The sequence below is a fragment of the Bubalus kerabau genome, chromosome 6, assembly GCF_029407905.1.
Source record: "Bubalus kerabau isolate K-KA32 ecotype Philippines breed swamp buffalo chromosome 6, PCC_UOA_SB_1v2, whole genome shotgun sequence".
NCBI lineage: Eukaryota > Metazoa > Chordata > Mammalia > Artiodactyla > Bovidae > Bubalus > Bubalus kerabau.
The window spans coordinates 16,177,804-16,193,846 of record NC_073629.1 but is presented as its reverse complement, the minus strand read 5'-3'; the positions used below and the strand labels follow the sequence as shown (position 1 = coordinate 16,193,846).

Sequence of the window (16,043 nt, the reverse complement as noted above, 5' to 3'; positions counted from 1 at the left end):
GGCTGAGGAGACTAAATGTTTGCCTGTCTCCAGGTGAGGCCCACCAGGTTCCGTGGCTCTTTAAAGGCCCTAGAATTTCTCACCATATTCTAAGGTTCCGGAGGGCTTTTACTGTGTATGTCTTGGAATTCTTTATCTAGTTGCAAAGGGATAGGTAAGGTCTCTAATCTCCATATTTCACAGCTGAGGAATTAAAAGACACAGCCCTCAGACAAGCTGTGGGTGAGGCAGAGGAGACAGAAGCCAAACCTCTGATCCAAAGACATCCTCGAGGAGCTTTCTGGAATGAGAGAGACTTCCCCATAGCAGACTCATGGCCATTAGACCTCATCAGAATGGAGCAAAAGGGCAAAGGAAACTACCCCACACCAGTGAGTCAGTCACCAGAGACCCCGACCCTTCCCAGTGACTTGAAGCAACTCCTGGCCCCAACTCCTCTCACCCAGTCTCTCCTCCAGGACTCCCGCCCCTTCCCCCACTTTGGGGGCCCGCAGCCTCCACCCCTCTCCTTCAGCGCCCTCCGCTAGCCTAGCCCTTTCTTCTCTCCCTCGTGTCTGCCCCACTTCCCCAGGGTCCCTCGCATCCCGGCCACCCTCATCCAAGTTCCCCCAGCCTCCACCTGTCTGCCGCCCCTAATCCTAATGAACCATGTCCCAGCCAGAAGAGTTGTATGTTGGCCCTGCTGGGCTAAACCATTTGACCCCTCAGCGGTGCAGGGGTTCCTGAACTGGGGGCTGCCCAGATCCTGTAGCCAATTCCTATGGCGCCAGCCAGGTGAGTTTCCCGTCAGCGCTTTCCTGCTGGGGGCAGGCACCGGAGGGCTCCTGGCCATAGGTGAGTACAGAGCAGAAGTCAGAGGTGGGGCACACCTTTTGACCTTTGGCTGAACCCTGTATCTTTAGGTCTCTTTCAGCTTCTGGTGAACCCTATGAACATCTATGAAGATCAGAAGATGGTGACGTTATACAGCTTGGTGGGTTAGTGCTGGGCTAAGAGCAGGGATATGGTACAGCTCTGGGTGCCCAGGAAGGAATCTCCTCTTGTTTCTTCTGTTCCCAAGTGTCCCTTGTAATTTCAGCCTCATCTTGGGTTTTGAGGGGAGATCAGAGGGAAAAGGCCCCAGTCCACAGAAGACACAGTCCTTGCCTGCAAGAGTCTCCCCAGTCTGAAGGACTCCCTATTAACCCCTCTGTGTGTGATCAGTCACATCCCACTCTTCACAATCCTTCAGACTGTAGCCTGCCAGGCTTCTCTGTCTGTGGGATTCTCCAGGCAAGAATACTGGAGTGGGTTGCCATTTCCTCCTCCAGAGATTAACCCCCATGATAAACCCCAAAACCATTCATAATCCCCATCTCTCCTGACCTCTCTGATCTTGTTTCCTGCTGCTTCTGATAAATTCAATTCATTCATTCACTCATTCATTTAGCACTAACTGACCACCTGCTGAGGATTCATTCAGCAGTGAACAAGGTTGACAAGCACTCAGCTCACTTTTTAAATTTTAGACCCCTAGAATTTATAATATATATAACATGCTTTATATACACATACGTACATTATGGTATATAGTGCATACATGTGTGTCTATATATGTATGTGCAGTGACTGCTATAAATTTATAATGATTTCTTTTTTAATTGACATATAGCTGATGTACAATATTATGTTAATTTCAGGTGTACGATATAGTGATTTGACACTTGCATACATTATAAAATGATCACCACAATAAGTCTAAGAACCATCTTTCCCTGTACAAAGTTCTTACAATATTATTGAACATATTGCTTTTAATTGAAGTACAGTTAATTTGAAATATTATATTAGTTTCAGGTGTACAACATTTTGATTCCATATCCTTATAGATTATACTCCATTTAAAGTTATTATAAAATACTGGTCATATTTCCTTTTGACCAAATTCCTTGTTATATATCTCTGACTTATTTATTATACAACTGGAGGCTTGTACCTCTTAATTCCTTTTAACTATTCCCCACCACACACCCAGTTTTTTCAGAGTTTACATTCTCTTTCAAGTTTACATTCTAGCGGGAAGAGTTAGACAATAAATGAAGAAATAGACAAGAGCATTTTGGATGGTTCCAAGTGGTATGAAAAACGTAAACCAGGAGGACGTGATAGAAAGGGATTGGGAGCTAGCTGGGGAGTAGTCAGGGAGGGCTTTTGAGAGGTGACGTGAAGGGAGGCCTTGCATCAGGACGTGTTGAGCTACAGGAACAGAACACCCACCTAAAAGTGGTTTAACAATAGAGGAAATTTATCATCTCATTTAACAAGTTTCAAGGTAGAGTAGTTTGGGAATTTGGATAGTTTGGCAGCTCAGTAAACCCACCAAGGACCAAGCTTCCTTTTGACTATTTTCTCTGCCATTTTTGGCCTGTAGATCATTCCTCTTCAGGTCACAAAATGGCTGCAGCAAATCCGGACGCCACGTCCCCACGTGACAATCTCAAAAGACCAGTGCATTCCTTCCTCGTGTCTCCTATAAGAACAAAGAACTTCCTGTAACCCCCCAGCCAACTTCCCCCACACCTCTTTGGTCCGAACTGCAGCATGGATCCTTTCTAACCCTCTCCCAGGCAAGGGGCACGGCATCGTCCCCAGCTCACTGAATCAACCGCCTCAATGTGGCTCCAACAGGAAACTACTTTCTCTCTGACCACTGTTTTCCAACATTTCTCCCCACTGATGACCTCTCACACAGACCCTTAGCTTTCTGGTGATTTAAATCTAGAAGATCTAGTCTTGCTTCAGTAATTATGACTATTTTCGGGGCTTAAAAGGTCCAGTCCAGTCCATTCTACGTCAAGATTTCAATCTCACGTAGTTCTCAAACATCTTCCCTTCTGACCACGCCCTTGCCCCGAAGCGCAGGCCTGATCCGTGGAGTGGGGTCCTGCAGCGGACAAGAGGCACAGCCTGCTCACTCACTTTTTTTCTCCACTTCCTTCCCTTTCTGGCTCTTCTGATGTCAGAAAGGGGATTAGAAGAATTAGAGGAAAAGGGACAAAAGTCTGAAGTCATCGATACTGTTAGAATTCCCCCGCCTCTGTGCAGCACTCCCTCACACCCTGGTCGTCTCAGGGGGCCCTGTTCATGGTCTGGCTGGAGGCTCTGTTTGGACCGCGCGGGGCCTGGTTTCCTGCTGAGGGCACTTCTCTTTGACTGACCTTGAACAAAGCTCCCTGTAGTTCCTACAGGCCACCTGCAGACTCTTATTTTTGGATGTCTCCCCCTAAACAGGCAGCCCTCTGAGATGGGACCCCCACAGATGGCTTTGAGGCCTGCTGCCCTCTCTATTTCCCAGGTGGCGCTAGTGGTAAAGAACCCACTTGCCAATGCAGGAGACATAAGAGATGCCGTTTCGATCCCTGGGTTGGGAAGATCCCCTGAAGGAGGGCATGGCAACCCACTCCAGTATTCATGCCTGCAGAATACCATGGACAGAGGAGCCTGGCAGGCTACAGTCCATGGGGTCGCAAAGAGTCTGGATGACGGAGGCGACTTAACATGCCCTCTATATGAATGCTTGTCCCAAAGGAAATGTCCTTGCCCTCTCAAACAGGGAACACAGGACCCCGTGAAGTCGCCCCTCCCCTGTCATGATGAGAAGTACCACGCTCCATGTGCCTGCTTCCCCCGTGCTCCTGGGAGGCCCTGTTGGCCTCCTCCGTGAATGTTCCTCCCTTTCTGTGCTCTGGGGCAGCCCTGGGGTGGCCCTGCCAGTCTCTGCAGCTCAGCGGGTGTCCAGTTGGGAGGGGTCAGCCAGGTTCCCCTTCTTGCAACACCAGCCTCAGAAGGGTGCTCTCGGAGTCTGTCACTTGCCATGGGGAAGTGAACACCCATCCTCCCCTATGTCTGCCTGCTCTAACCACTTCCCTCCACTTCCAGATAATTCCGATTTCTGGCCCTGTCTTTGTCTAGGCTGGTTGGGGTAGAGGGGTGAGACACCACTTTTGCTCTTTGGGGAATGCCCAGATAGCAAACTCCATAAGGCTCTCTTTAGAAGGTAGAGCAGCCCTCAGTCAACAATCACCCTCAGAAAGCAGGGCGACTATTTGTCCACTGTCGTCCTCAGCTTGGCCAAAAGGCCAAGACCACAGAATCATCCCCTTTTCGATGCCCTACTATAGCATGCTTGGGTTAGACGGATCCAGATTTACCCCCAGGGGCCAGGGTAGGGACAGGCCATTGCCCTGGAACAAAACGCAAGTTGTGTTAGCAAGGAAGAAGGGAGAACAAACCATGAGGTGGCAGCTGACGGGGTTTGCAGCAAACCTGTATGGCAAGGTAGAGCCGCCAGGTGAAGACTAGGGGAGGAGAGCTCCTGGCAGGGGAACAGCCAGGGCAAAGACCCGGAGGACGCGCGAGCTCGGCAAGTTCCAGACACAGCAACACGGCCAGTGTGGGCGGACGCAGTGGGCGAAGGGCTGAATAGGATGAGGTCACCTCCGAAGGTGGGAAGGGGCCAGATCACGAGAGTCTGGTGATGGTGTTAGAGGAGTCCGGATTTGATCCCAAGCAGAGATGGGAAGTTATTGCACGGTTTCAGGCAGAGCGGGGACAAGGATCCGATTTTTGTTTTTGTAAGATCACTCTGGCTGCCTCAAGAAAATTGAAATCTAGGTTAGCAAGAGAGGAAGTAAGGGACGAGGCAGCTCCCAGGAGAGACGCTGGGGACTCCGTGAGGCCAGAGCAGATGGAGAGAAGGGTACGGACTAGGGGTCTGCCTTGGCCACCTTTGGGAGAACACTCCATCCACACAGGAATCTTCTGGGCTCCCTGACCAGTCTATGCTACTCCTTTGGCCTGGAATGCCTCACAACGCTTACTCATCGCCCAGGCCCAGCTGTCACCTCGCGCCTTTGTCCAGCCTTCCCAGCCCCACCCCTCCCTGCAGAAACGCCTGCCCCCTCCTGGGCTCCCACAGCTCTCCATAAGCACCTCCCTGTGCACTTGGCGTTGTAGTCATCTGTTTACCCGTCTGTCTCTCTCCCTGGATTATGAGCTTCAAGGAGCTCACTGTCTCGCTGCAGAGACCACAGGGAGACACATGTGAAGCTGCTGAAACACACCAGGAGGTACACGACCGAAGGCTAAAATTAGGGACAGAGCCGTAGGTGCCAGAGCGCAGGGATATCGAGGTGGCTGTGACCTCTCTTCCGACTGCTCTGTTCCAACACCTGTTTCCAGAATTCACCTCATGCTCTCTCTGCCCCCTCAGTACCTAGGGTACCTGTGAGTCCAGCCTGGAAAGGGAAAGTGTTGGCCCCCTTCCCTAACACAAATACACACACTCACATACGCACCAAGTCAATCACTGACCCTGGCTTTTCAATCTCTGGCCTCCTCTCCAAGCCCTTCCAAGGGCAGTACGGTGATGGTTCTAGAAAAGAGCTGTGGGAGGTGGGTGCTCTGCTAAACTTGGTGGGGGAGGCAGCTTCCTTACTCTGCCTCACCACTTCCTGGGCTCTCCTGACAGGCTTGGGGGTTATAGGCTGGGGGACCTCGCCTCACATTCGTTGTGCCAGCCTTCTGCTAATACCCAAGATGCTGGGCAAAGAGGGCAGGCTCTTTGTACTGGGATATGCCTTGGCCGCCATCTATGAGGGTGAGTGTGTGCCCCTGGGTACCAGTTAGTGACACTGAAGCCGTGACTCTGGGCGGGCTATCCATTGAGAGCCAGGCTTGGTGAAGAACAAAGAGTCGGGGGTCTAATCCCAGCTATTCTGACTTGTGTGCCCCCTGAGAGAGTTCCTCTGAGTCTCTGAGCCTCTTTCATTTACAAAAGGAAAAAAAAAAACAAACCAGGGTTTGAATGAGATGACCTCTCACCAGCTTCTGGGCCCCATCAATGTACAGTTCTAGAAGGTGGTCACCGCCCGCAGAGTGGGAGCTCGGGATGGGCTGGAGAAAGTTAATTGGCTCTAACTCAGGTAAGGGAGGTAATCTACCAGGGCATCTTCCCCCAGGACCAGTGGCCAACCTGCGGCACAACCTCAACGAGGTGATAGCATCGCTCGGCTGCACGGTGGAGCTGCAGATCAACAACACCCGCACAGCTTGGCGTGTCTCCACAGCCCCCCTGCGGGCAGTGTTCAAGGACTTGCTGGTCAGGACCCTACACGGGCAGGGTCTAGGGGTCCCTTTCCCCACAGGGCCTAGATGACCTGAGCTGAGAGCGGGGACCCTGGACTTACAGTTTCACAACAGGGCGAGTGGTACTGGCATTTGGGCAGAACTGTTCCCAAGCATTGCCCTGGTCTCTGGGCACCAAATGGCAGAAGAGCTCCTACCCCCTGGCCCCTGGGGCACATCCCACACACATTCCCAAACACCCAAGTAGGTAGTGCTCTGGGCGGCTGAGCTAGAATGTCAGGAAACTGGGGGCCCTGGCCTTGAGGAGTTGGGAAACTTTGAGGGTCAGGGGATGAGGGAATAGGGTACTGGAAGACTGAAGATTGGGGTCTGGAAAAATTGGAAAGTTGAGGAGTTGGGGAGACAAGGACCTCGGGGCTTTGGAGTTGGGACAGTGCAGATGGCACAGTGGCCTGAGTAGTGATGAGGGGTAAAGTCAAGGACCTGGGGAACCTTCCTTGACTAGCAAGGATCTGGAATGGGAGGCCTTGGGAGGAGCTGGGAGCCTGGGAGGTGAGCGGAGTAGCAGCACCTGGGGAGGGGAGAGGGCTCCCAAGGCCTACAAACAGTGGAGAATCTGAGATGAGAGCCTGTCTCCAGGCCTCGGCTCCTTGTACCTGGAGGTAAGAGCCCGAGCCTGGGCTGCTGGGGACAGACAGGCTGTCGGGCACAGAAACTCCAAGTTGCCATGCCTGACCCCTTTCCTGCCTCCAACCCCAGAGCAGTAAAGAGTTGCTGAAAGCTGAGACCCAGAACATCACCAACTCCTTTGAGGAACTAGATGCCCAGGTGAACAGTGAGAGTGGATTCTCACCCAAGGATGCCGAGGGCTCAGAGACAGCCCCGGGTGAGGAGGCCCCCGCTGCCTCAGCCTTCAGACACCACCTCTCTACACAGAAGACGTATGAGCTGAAGACTAAACTGCGCTGCTCCCGTGAGCGGGGCTCCCTGGGCAGGGCAGGGGCCCGGGCGTCGGCTCAGGGTGTGGGGACCTCAGACCCCCGTTGGCCCTTCCTGCAGATGTGGTGAACGAGGCCATGTTCAGCTGCCGCCGCTGGTTTGACCAGAAACATGGAGTGTGTATGCAGCGCATCTGGGTGCCCCTCCTCAACCACCTACTCTGCCTGCCCATGAAGTTCAAGTTCTTCTGCAGCATTGCCAAGGGTGAGCACAGAGGCAGGAGGGTGGGGAGCAACAGGGCTAGGGATCTGAGTCCTGGGGGACCTTGGGAAGGTGTCGGGCAGGAAGGCAGTCAGGAGGGGAGGCTTTGGGCTCTGAGGACACAGCATCCTTAGGGCCCAGCGCCTCCAGCTGACCAGATTTGTGACTCAGGTAAGTTCCTGCTTTGTCTCTTCATCTGAAAGATGGGCCTCATGATAGTACTTATCCCATTAGGGGTCTTGAGGATTTAAGGAGATAATACATGAAAAGCAGCTAACAGAGCCAGCACACAGAGGAACTGCTCTGTTAAGTGTTGCTATCGTAATTAGTGTTTGGTATGGTTATAGACAGGTGAAAAAAATGGGGGAAAGAATTCAAGGGGAGTGAAGAAGGGGAAAACTCAAGGTGGTAGGAAGCCATGGGCAGGGAATTCTCTTTTAGTCCAGTTGTTAAGACTCTAATGGTTAGGACTCCACGCTGTCACTGCCAAGAGCCAAGGTTCAATCCCTGGCCTGGGAACTAAGATTCCATAAGTCGCACCAAAAAATGAAAAGAAAGAAAGTCATGGGCAGAGAGATAAAAAACAGAGGGTCACGGAAAGGGAAGACTGGAGGCCAGGCACAGGGAGGCCCCTGACCTGGCCCCACTGCCCACCAGTGATGGAAGTTTGGTGCCGCAGTCGCATCCCAGTGGAAGGCAACTTTGGGCAGACCTATGACTCCCTCAACCAGTCTATTCATGGCCTGGAGGGGGAATTTTCAGCGACTATTAACCTCAAGGTAAGAGAGGGGCAGTGTGAGGTGGGGGGAGGTAGGGAGTGGGAGGAGGAGGCCACAGGGCACAGGATGCGAGGAAGAGTGGGGCGAGGACGCAGGAGAGCTGGCTGGCGAGGGAGGGGGCGAGGTGGGGAGTGGTGAAGGCGCTGGATGACTGCGGGGGGGTGGGGGGGCAGTGGTGTCCAGCCTGTGGGAAGGGGCAGCCAGGTGTGAGAGGGTGTCAGCTCTCAGAGGTGCAGAGGAGCAAGACGGTGTCAAGGAGGGCAGTGAACAGAAGGCAGAGGCCCCCCTGAAGTTCCTGGGAGGAGGAGAGCACGAGGGAAGCACCCCGGGGGGAGAAGCCACAGCCAGCCTGGGAAGCTGGGTCTGGGCCTCTGAGGCAGCGCCTGTGCCCTCCACCAGGAGGAGAAGCGGGCTGGGGTGCTGGGCCTCAACACGAGCTGGAAACACGTGAGCACCGAGGTGCGGGACTACGTGAGGCGCCAGGAGGCCCAGCTCGAGCGGACCCTGGGGCTGCTGCACGTGCTGCTCTCCTGCACCTTCCTGCTGGTCCTCCACGCGTGAGTCCTCAACCTCTGCTCGGAGCTAGCCTCCCCGCCGGCCGCGCCCTGAGGGAGGGCCCAGGAATGGGGCTGCAGAGCCCTCCTCCGACTGAATCTGAACGCTCTTCGCCTTTGACTTTGCCTTTTTACAAAGCTGGGTTCGTTGTTTACACAAAGTTAAAGGAAATGTGGACATTTTGTCAGAAGAAACGTTACCCCATGTTCCCACCACCTTAAAAGGGCGACCGTCTTCATTTATCTACCTCCTTCCGGCCTTTATCCCAACGCTGACTTCTTTTTTTTTTTAACTTTTAGCTTTGACTTTTGATTTTTTTTTTCTTGCCCTTCATATTCCCCTTGGCTCTGACTTTGTGCCATTTTTATCGTCCAATTCTGCTTTCATTTTCTCCCGCCTGCTGTGTTGGCAGCTACTTTCCCTCCATTTGGACCAAAGTCCTCAACCCCACCCAGCCTGGCGTCCAGCTGGACTGCCCTGGGCCTCACTCTGCTTCCCTGCCGACCTCTGGACCCTCTGTTTCCTGTCTCTAGCCCCACGTGCCTGAGATGGGCAGGGGCTGGACAAGGGCGGCCGCAGGGGCTCTTGCTCCTTCTGCCCCTGTCCCTGGGGCCTAGACTGCAAGTGAGTGTTTATGTGTGTGTCCAGAGCCCTAAGGGAGGACAGAGATGAATGAGCCATGGTTCTGCCCTCAAGACGCTCATGGTTGAGGGGAGGTAGAAGAGGCGTCCACAAGACAGAGATGATTCAAAGGCTGTACTATGGACAGATATGGGAGCTGAGAACTGCCGCTGAAAGGGCCATAACTGAGCTTCAAAAGGCTGCAGATGGGGAGCCACAGCCAAGAAGAGGAAAAGTATTCTCTTGGGTCAGGAATCCAGCATCTGTGGGATGTGGAAGGCAGAGGCTGTGGTTGAGGACCTGGCATAGTCAGAACAGTCTAGAAATCCCTGCAGGAGGGCCCTGAACTGCCCCCCAGTGGCAAGGTTGCAGGCCGTACAGGAGCAGCCTGGAGGCAGGGAGGCCAAGGTGGGTCAGAGGTTAGGGAGCCAGGCTGGAACGGAGGTGGGGGTGGGGGGCGTGGCAGGAAGTTGGCCTGAAATGGAGGGAGGTGGGGGAAGGTGCAGAGCCAGCTTGCGGAGGGAAGGAAGGAGGTACAGAGTCAAAAGCCACTTCCAGGCTTTCAACCTGGGTGAGGTCACTCATTGAAGGGGCTGAGCTGGGGAGGGGCGGAGACCCGGCTCCGCAGGCCCAGACCCAGCAGTGGTAGGGCTCCCCACAAGGGGGCGCTCACAGTCTTTCTTTGCACTTACAGACATTTCTATCTGAAAGGCAAAGATTTTTACAGGGTCCCAGAACCAATAGCATTGGAAATCATGTTTCACAGTTTACAGAGCTTATTTAATGTACTTTTACAGTTTTAAACACATTTCCAACAATTAACATTTTTCCTCAGGAAACTGAAGCATTATGTGGGACTTTGGGAGATACACAGGAAAGCTAGGTTTGCGCGTGCACACACGCTCACACAGAAAACATCGCTTTACTCAGGGGTGTATCAGAGGAGAAGGGAAATGATGGTTGAAATGAGTTTTGCTTCAAGTGAGCTCCCAGGAGATGTTTTGAGGGCTCAGCCAAGAGGCAGAGGCATGCGAGGTGGACGTGGGAGTCAGTGCATCGGGCGATTTCTGCATCCTTGAGGGATTTTCCTTGTCTCCCTCCTTTGCTCCTAATGTTTCCTATGCTTGATATTCTTCCTGAAAGTTCCATGCCTGGGAAACCTTCCCCTACCTCCCAGGCACACACATGCACTTACACAGCCCTCCCTCCCCTCCTCACCTCTGTTATGTCTCAGCAGAATGTGCGTGCGTGTTTTTTTCTGGACTGTGGGGGTGCTGGAGGGCAGGGCAGGGCCTTCTCCTAGGACATAGACGGTGCTTGGTGCATGCTGGGTGGTCAGCTGACTGACCACAGCAGGGAAGCCCATGGTTGGGGGTGGGTAAACCTGGAGGCGATGGAGACACCCTCATCCACAGGTCCTTCTCCTACATGGACAGCTATAACGGGGACATCCGCTTCGACAACATCTATATCAGCACCTACTTCTGTCAGATCGATGAACGCAGGAAGAAGCTAGTGAGTGTGCGCAGCCTTGCCCAGGAGTGCCCTGTGCCGTTCCCTGGGTGCCTTCCTGCTCCAGGAGGGCGGAAGGGAAGAGAAGAGGGTGCTCAGTGTTTCTCACCGTGGGGACGTTTTTCCCAGGGCAAGCAGACGCTGCTGCCACTCCGCAAAGCCGAGAAGAAAACCGTCATCTTCCCCTGGGACCCCACGATCCAGGCTGCAGAAATGAGAAATGTGGTGAGGATGGCACGGAGGGCAGGACCCCAGATCCTACTAGAGGCAGGGGTGTGAGGGGTGGAGGGCAGAGGGGGCTCAGAGGAGGCCCCACCCTGGACCAGCGGCACTGCCCAGCTCCGCCCCTCCTGCCCCCTGGCCAGTTAAGGGAGCTCGTGGAGACACTGCCCGTGCTGCTGCTGCTGCTGCTGCTCTGTGGCCTGGACTGGGCTCTCTACTCCATCTTCGACACTATCCGCCACCACTCCTTCGTGCAGTACTCCTTCCGCAGTGAGCCCAGCCCCCACTCCAGGCTCCAGGCCCAAGGAGACAACCCCCTGGAGAACTCCCGCCCTTGTGCAGCCACCCCACCCCAATTCTTCCAGTTTTTAAAAATTTATTTTATTTGGCTGCGGTAGGTCTTAGTTGTGGCTCATGGGCTTCTCTCTAGTTGTGGCGCATGGCTTCCAGAGCACGGGCTCAGTAGCTGTGGCTCTCAGGCTTAGTTACTTCACGGCGTGTGGGAGCTTAGGTCCCCAACCAGGGATGGAACCCTGCGCTGGAAGGCAGACTCTTAACTGCTGGACCACAAAGGAAGTCCCCTGTTCTGTCATTTCCTTCTGCTTCTCAGCCCCTACCTGCCCACCTTAGGGTCAAATATCAGCCCTGCAACTTGACAGCTGTCACTGGGAGCCTCAGTTTCCACTCCCCTTTGTATCTGTCAAAAGGAGGCATTAGTAATCAGTGAAGGGATGGAAAGTCCTGTGCAGTTGAGAAGTATTGCTATGCCTTGACCTCACCCCTCCACCCAGTCCCCATCCTGCCCTTTACTCCAACTCTCTCCTGACTCCCCTACTCCCCCCACTCACCACGACCCCTATCCTGGCATCAGGCAGTCATAAACTGGAAGTGAAAGTTGGGGGAGACTCCATGCTTGCCCGGCTTCTTCGGAATACCATTGGAGCCCTGAACACCTCCTCTGAGATGGTAGTGGACTCAAACAACATGCGTGAGTGATGCTGAAAGTTTGGATCAGAGGAATTGATGGCTGGGGGCCGGGGAGAGGAGGCAGGCGGGGTGTTTCCAAGACAAAGAGTTAGGGGACTGGGCCTTGGCTATGGTGAAATGGGGGTCGGTGTGTTTGCATTAGAGAATCAGAGTAGGAAACATCAGGTCAAGCTTGAAGGATTGGAGGATGACAGGTTTGGGTCAGAGGAGTCCAGAGGGTCCCCCAAGGTCCCAGCCCTCTCGAGCAATGCCGTTCAGTAGAACTTTCTGCCATGATGGAAAATTTCTACATCTGTGCCATGTTGAACAAATAGCTTCCTGGGCCTAATGGCTACAATACTGACAACACAGCTCTGCAGGGTGAGGGGCAGGCAGGAAGATAACAGGGTAATCAGAGACCTAACCCAAAGCCCATGAACATGGGGAGTTCAGTGCAGAGTTGCGGCCAGCCGGTCCGGGCCATGCCCCTGACAGGCCCGCCTCCTCCCGCAGCCTGCCTGCCCCAGCCCGTGCCCCTGAACACCAGGGCCTATTTGAAAGCAGCTCTACCGAGCGGCCTCCTAGCATGCCTCTGCTTGCTCCAGGCTTTCGGCTACCGGCTCCGGAGGGTCATCGCATCCTTCTACTTCCCCAAGGTGTGCCCCCCAGCCTCCCCACCCTCAGGTGCGCACACACCAGCCTGCACCCAGCCCCCCATCAGCCCCACTTTGGGGGATGTCTTCCTCTGTGCTGTCTCCTTGGCCCCAGCGAGAGAAGAAGCGGATCTTGTTCCTCTACAACGATCTCTTGAGGAAGAGAGCAGCCTTCACCCAGCTGAGGAGGGCTACCATCGTGAGGCGGGCAAGACAGCAGAGGGCTCCTGTAAGTCCAGACCTGTGCCTCTGGGTCTAAGAACCAGAGTGGGGGGGCATCTCCCCTTAGTCCATCCAGCCTCTACCAAGGTCCCAAGTCTACTGACGCTCAGTGAGTTCTGATGGGATGCATGCAAAGGTCTTGGTCATCCAGTGGCTGGGGGGGCATCTCCCCTTAGTCCATCCAGCCCCTACCAAGGTCCCAAGTCTACTGATGCTCAGTGAGTTCTGATGGGATGCATGCAAAGGCCTTGGTCATCCAGTGCCTGGAGGTCAAGGCTGTGTCCATATCTGCACCCAGTATTCAGCCAGCCTGAGATCCTAAGTGGACCACAGGGCTGTGATGTGCTTAGTCGCTCAGCCGTGTCCGACTCTTTGCAACTCCATGGACTGTAGCCTGCCAGGCTGCTCTATACATGGAATTCTCGAGGCAAGAATACTGGAATGGGTTGCCATGCCCTCCTCCAGGGGATCTTCCCAACCCAGGGATCAAACCCAGGTCTCCTGCATTGCAGGAGGATTCTTTACTATCTGAGCCACCAGGAAAGCCCATGAATGCTGAAATGGGTAACCTATCCCTTCTCCAGGGAATTTTCCTGACCCAGGAATTGAACTGGGGTCTCCTGCATTGCAGGTGGATTCTTTACCAACTGAGCCACCTGGACCATAGGGAAGCAGGCAAAAAGGAGGAATCAGATATAGTTGGGTCAAAGAAAAGCAAGACGGGTTCATCAGAAACAAGGGGCCCAAGGCAAAGCCACAGGTTCTTCTGAGAGGACTTCAGAATAGAAGCTCAGTGCAGTTCCAGCAGAGGGGTGGGGGGTGTGTGGCGGGTGTGAGGAGGTGCCATAGGTGAGGGAACTCAGGTGGGCTGGGGATCAGGGAGGCCTCATAAAGAGGGATGTGGTATACAGAAAGGCCACACTGTCCGCAGAACCAGGCTCCAGTCCACACGCCCTCAGTGAGCTTTGTAACCTTGGCCATGGTCTTCACTGGACCTTAGTTTTTCCCTCTGCAGAATGGGGAGGTTGGACAAATCTATGAGGCCTGCTCACTAGAGATCAGTAATAGCGTGGTGGTTGGCTATGAGGCTCTGGTGCCAGAGAGCTTGTTTTTTTTAATATAAAGATATCATTTTTTAAAAAAGATATTTACTTGTCTGGCTGTGCCTGGTCTTAGTTGAGGCATGCAGCGTCTTTAGTTGCGGAATGTGAACTCTTAGTTGCAGCAGGTGGGATCTAGTTCCCTGACCAGGGGTGGAACCCAGGCCTCCTGCATTTGGAGTCTTAGCCACTGGACCACCAGGGAAATCCCTAGAGAGTCTAGGTCTGAATCCTTGCCCCTCCCCTTATCACTGCGACAACTGTGTGATCTTGACCACTGACTTAAATGCTGAGCCTTGGTTTTTCCCTTCTGTAAAATGGACTTAACTACTCTATCTGTTTGTAGTAAGGATTAAATGAGTTCACAGTGCAGGCGCATAGCAAATTCTATATATGTGTTAGTTGTCATTGTGTGAAAATGATCACCTCTCCAAGCCATCAGTTTTTTCAGCTGAAAAGAGATCGGTCTTACATAGTTATTGTTTGAATTGAATTAATTCACTTACAGTTTCTTGGTACGGGGCCCAATATCATTTAAAAACACAAGGAGCAGCCACTCTTACTTAATCAGCCCTAAAAAAGCTCATAAAAGTGAGAGACCATGTTTGCTTAAATTTTCCCTCCAGCTCCTAGACCTCCCCAACTCCCATGACATGCAGTAGGGGCTGGATGAATGTCTGAGGAACATACTGATACTATGGGAGGAGGTGAGCTCCATGTCCTTCTAGTCCATTGTCTTGATCCAGATCTCCTGAGAAACTCACTCAAAATGAACATAATATGATTCCATGACCAGATCATGGAGTTAACTGGATTTTGATGGGCAGATATGCAAGGATTCAGAGTCCAAAGGAAATGCCAACCAAGTGCCAGGGCTTGAAGTCTAAGGAGAAACTGGCACAGAACATGTAAAGTTCAGGGAGAGGTAAGTTGGAGCAGAGGCTAGAAAGGGACCAGATTGTGGAAGGCTCAGAAGGCCAAGGCCAGGAGTCCTGCCTTTGCTTGGCAGGCAGTGGGGCCCCTGGAGTTTCTTGAGCACAGAGTGACCTGATAAGGTGGCCTGAGAATTCCTGGAAAACGTGTGGAGAGAGGCTGGGAGACAGAAGGAGCATAATGAGCCAGACTTGTGATTTGAAATCAGGGTACCTGGATCCAGACAGGTTTTACTGTTCAGTCTGTGCCTTTGGGAAAGTCATTTAACATTTATGAGATTCAGCTTTCTCATCTGTAAAGTAGGAGAACACAGTAGTGATAGTCTTATTTGCCCTACTCACTTCTCAGCCTCACGGTGAGAATCAAATAAGACGATTTACGATTTACGGGAGAGTACATGTGATGATGGTTGTTGCTATTACCTGCTGCATCTTCTCACTCTCCACCACGAAGTGAGGGGGGCTCTCCAGGACCGACTTCCATAGAACCCTTGCCCTCCAGGGCTCTTCTTTGCCAAATCCAGCTTCCTCCAACATATGGGCATAGTCAGGTTTTGAGACTTCAGATAAGAAGCGCTTCTCCAAAAAGAAGCGCTGTTCTGCAGCTCCCCATCTTTCTCGCCTGCTCCCCAACCGGCTCTAAACCCTCCTTGTCTCTCAACAGCGCCGCCATCTGGTTGACATCCTGTACCGCCGCTGCCCGCTCTTGCGCCCCTTGCTGCGCCGCCGATGCGTGGTGTGCCAAGCACCCGAGACGCCCGAGTCCTACGTGTGCCCTACACCGAACTGCGAGGCAGTGTACTGCCGCTCGTGCTGGAATGACATGCGGCAGCGGTGCCCGGTCTGCACACCCCGCGAGGAGCTCTCCTCCTCCGCCTACAGCGACAGCAACGATGATGCTACCTACGCGGAGTGAAGGGGCGTCTTGCTCGCTCTCCCATCCGCTCCTTCCTGTTTAATAAAATGCTTCATACACTCCTGCTGCCCGCGCTTCGCAGGCGTCCGGTACCGGCGGGTGAGCTGGGCAGTCGGGAGAACCAGCCCACTTGATCCGGCAGAGCCCGGCTGCGGTCGTGAGAGCGGAGAGCAGTGAAGCTGTTACGAAGGCGTCCTGACCCATGGCCGGGTGGAGGCGCGACTCCCAACCGGTCGGAC

At 53.5% G+C, this 16,043-nt stretch overlaps 1 protein-coding gene across 1 annotated transcript; it reads left to right on the top strand.

Annotated features, from left to right (window-relative positions):
* The first annotated feature begins 313 nt into the window (after positions 1-313).
* DCST1 (DC-STAMP domain containing 1) lies at positions 314-15,804 on the top strand. The gene is made up of 16 exons (XM_055586805.1): positions 314-371; positions 709-834; positions 903-977; positions 5,510-5,638; positions 6,000-6,139; positions 6,886-7,099; positions 7,186-7,329; positions 7,984-8,105; positions 8,505-8,662; positions 10,697-10,796; positions 10,923-11,018; positions 11,159-11,285; positions 11,887-12,003; positions 12,495-12,637; positions 12,750-12,863; positions 15,553-15,804. The coding sequence occupies exons 1-16, from the start codon at positions 314-316 to the stop codon at positions 15,802-15,804; spliced, it is 2,115 nt and encodes a 704-aa protein (XP_055442780.1).
* The last annotated feature ends 239 nt before the right edge of the window (positions 15,805-16,043 follow it).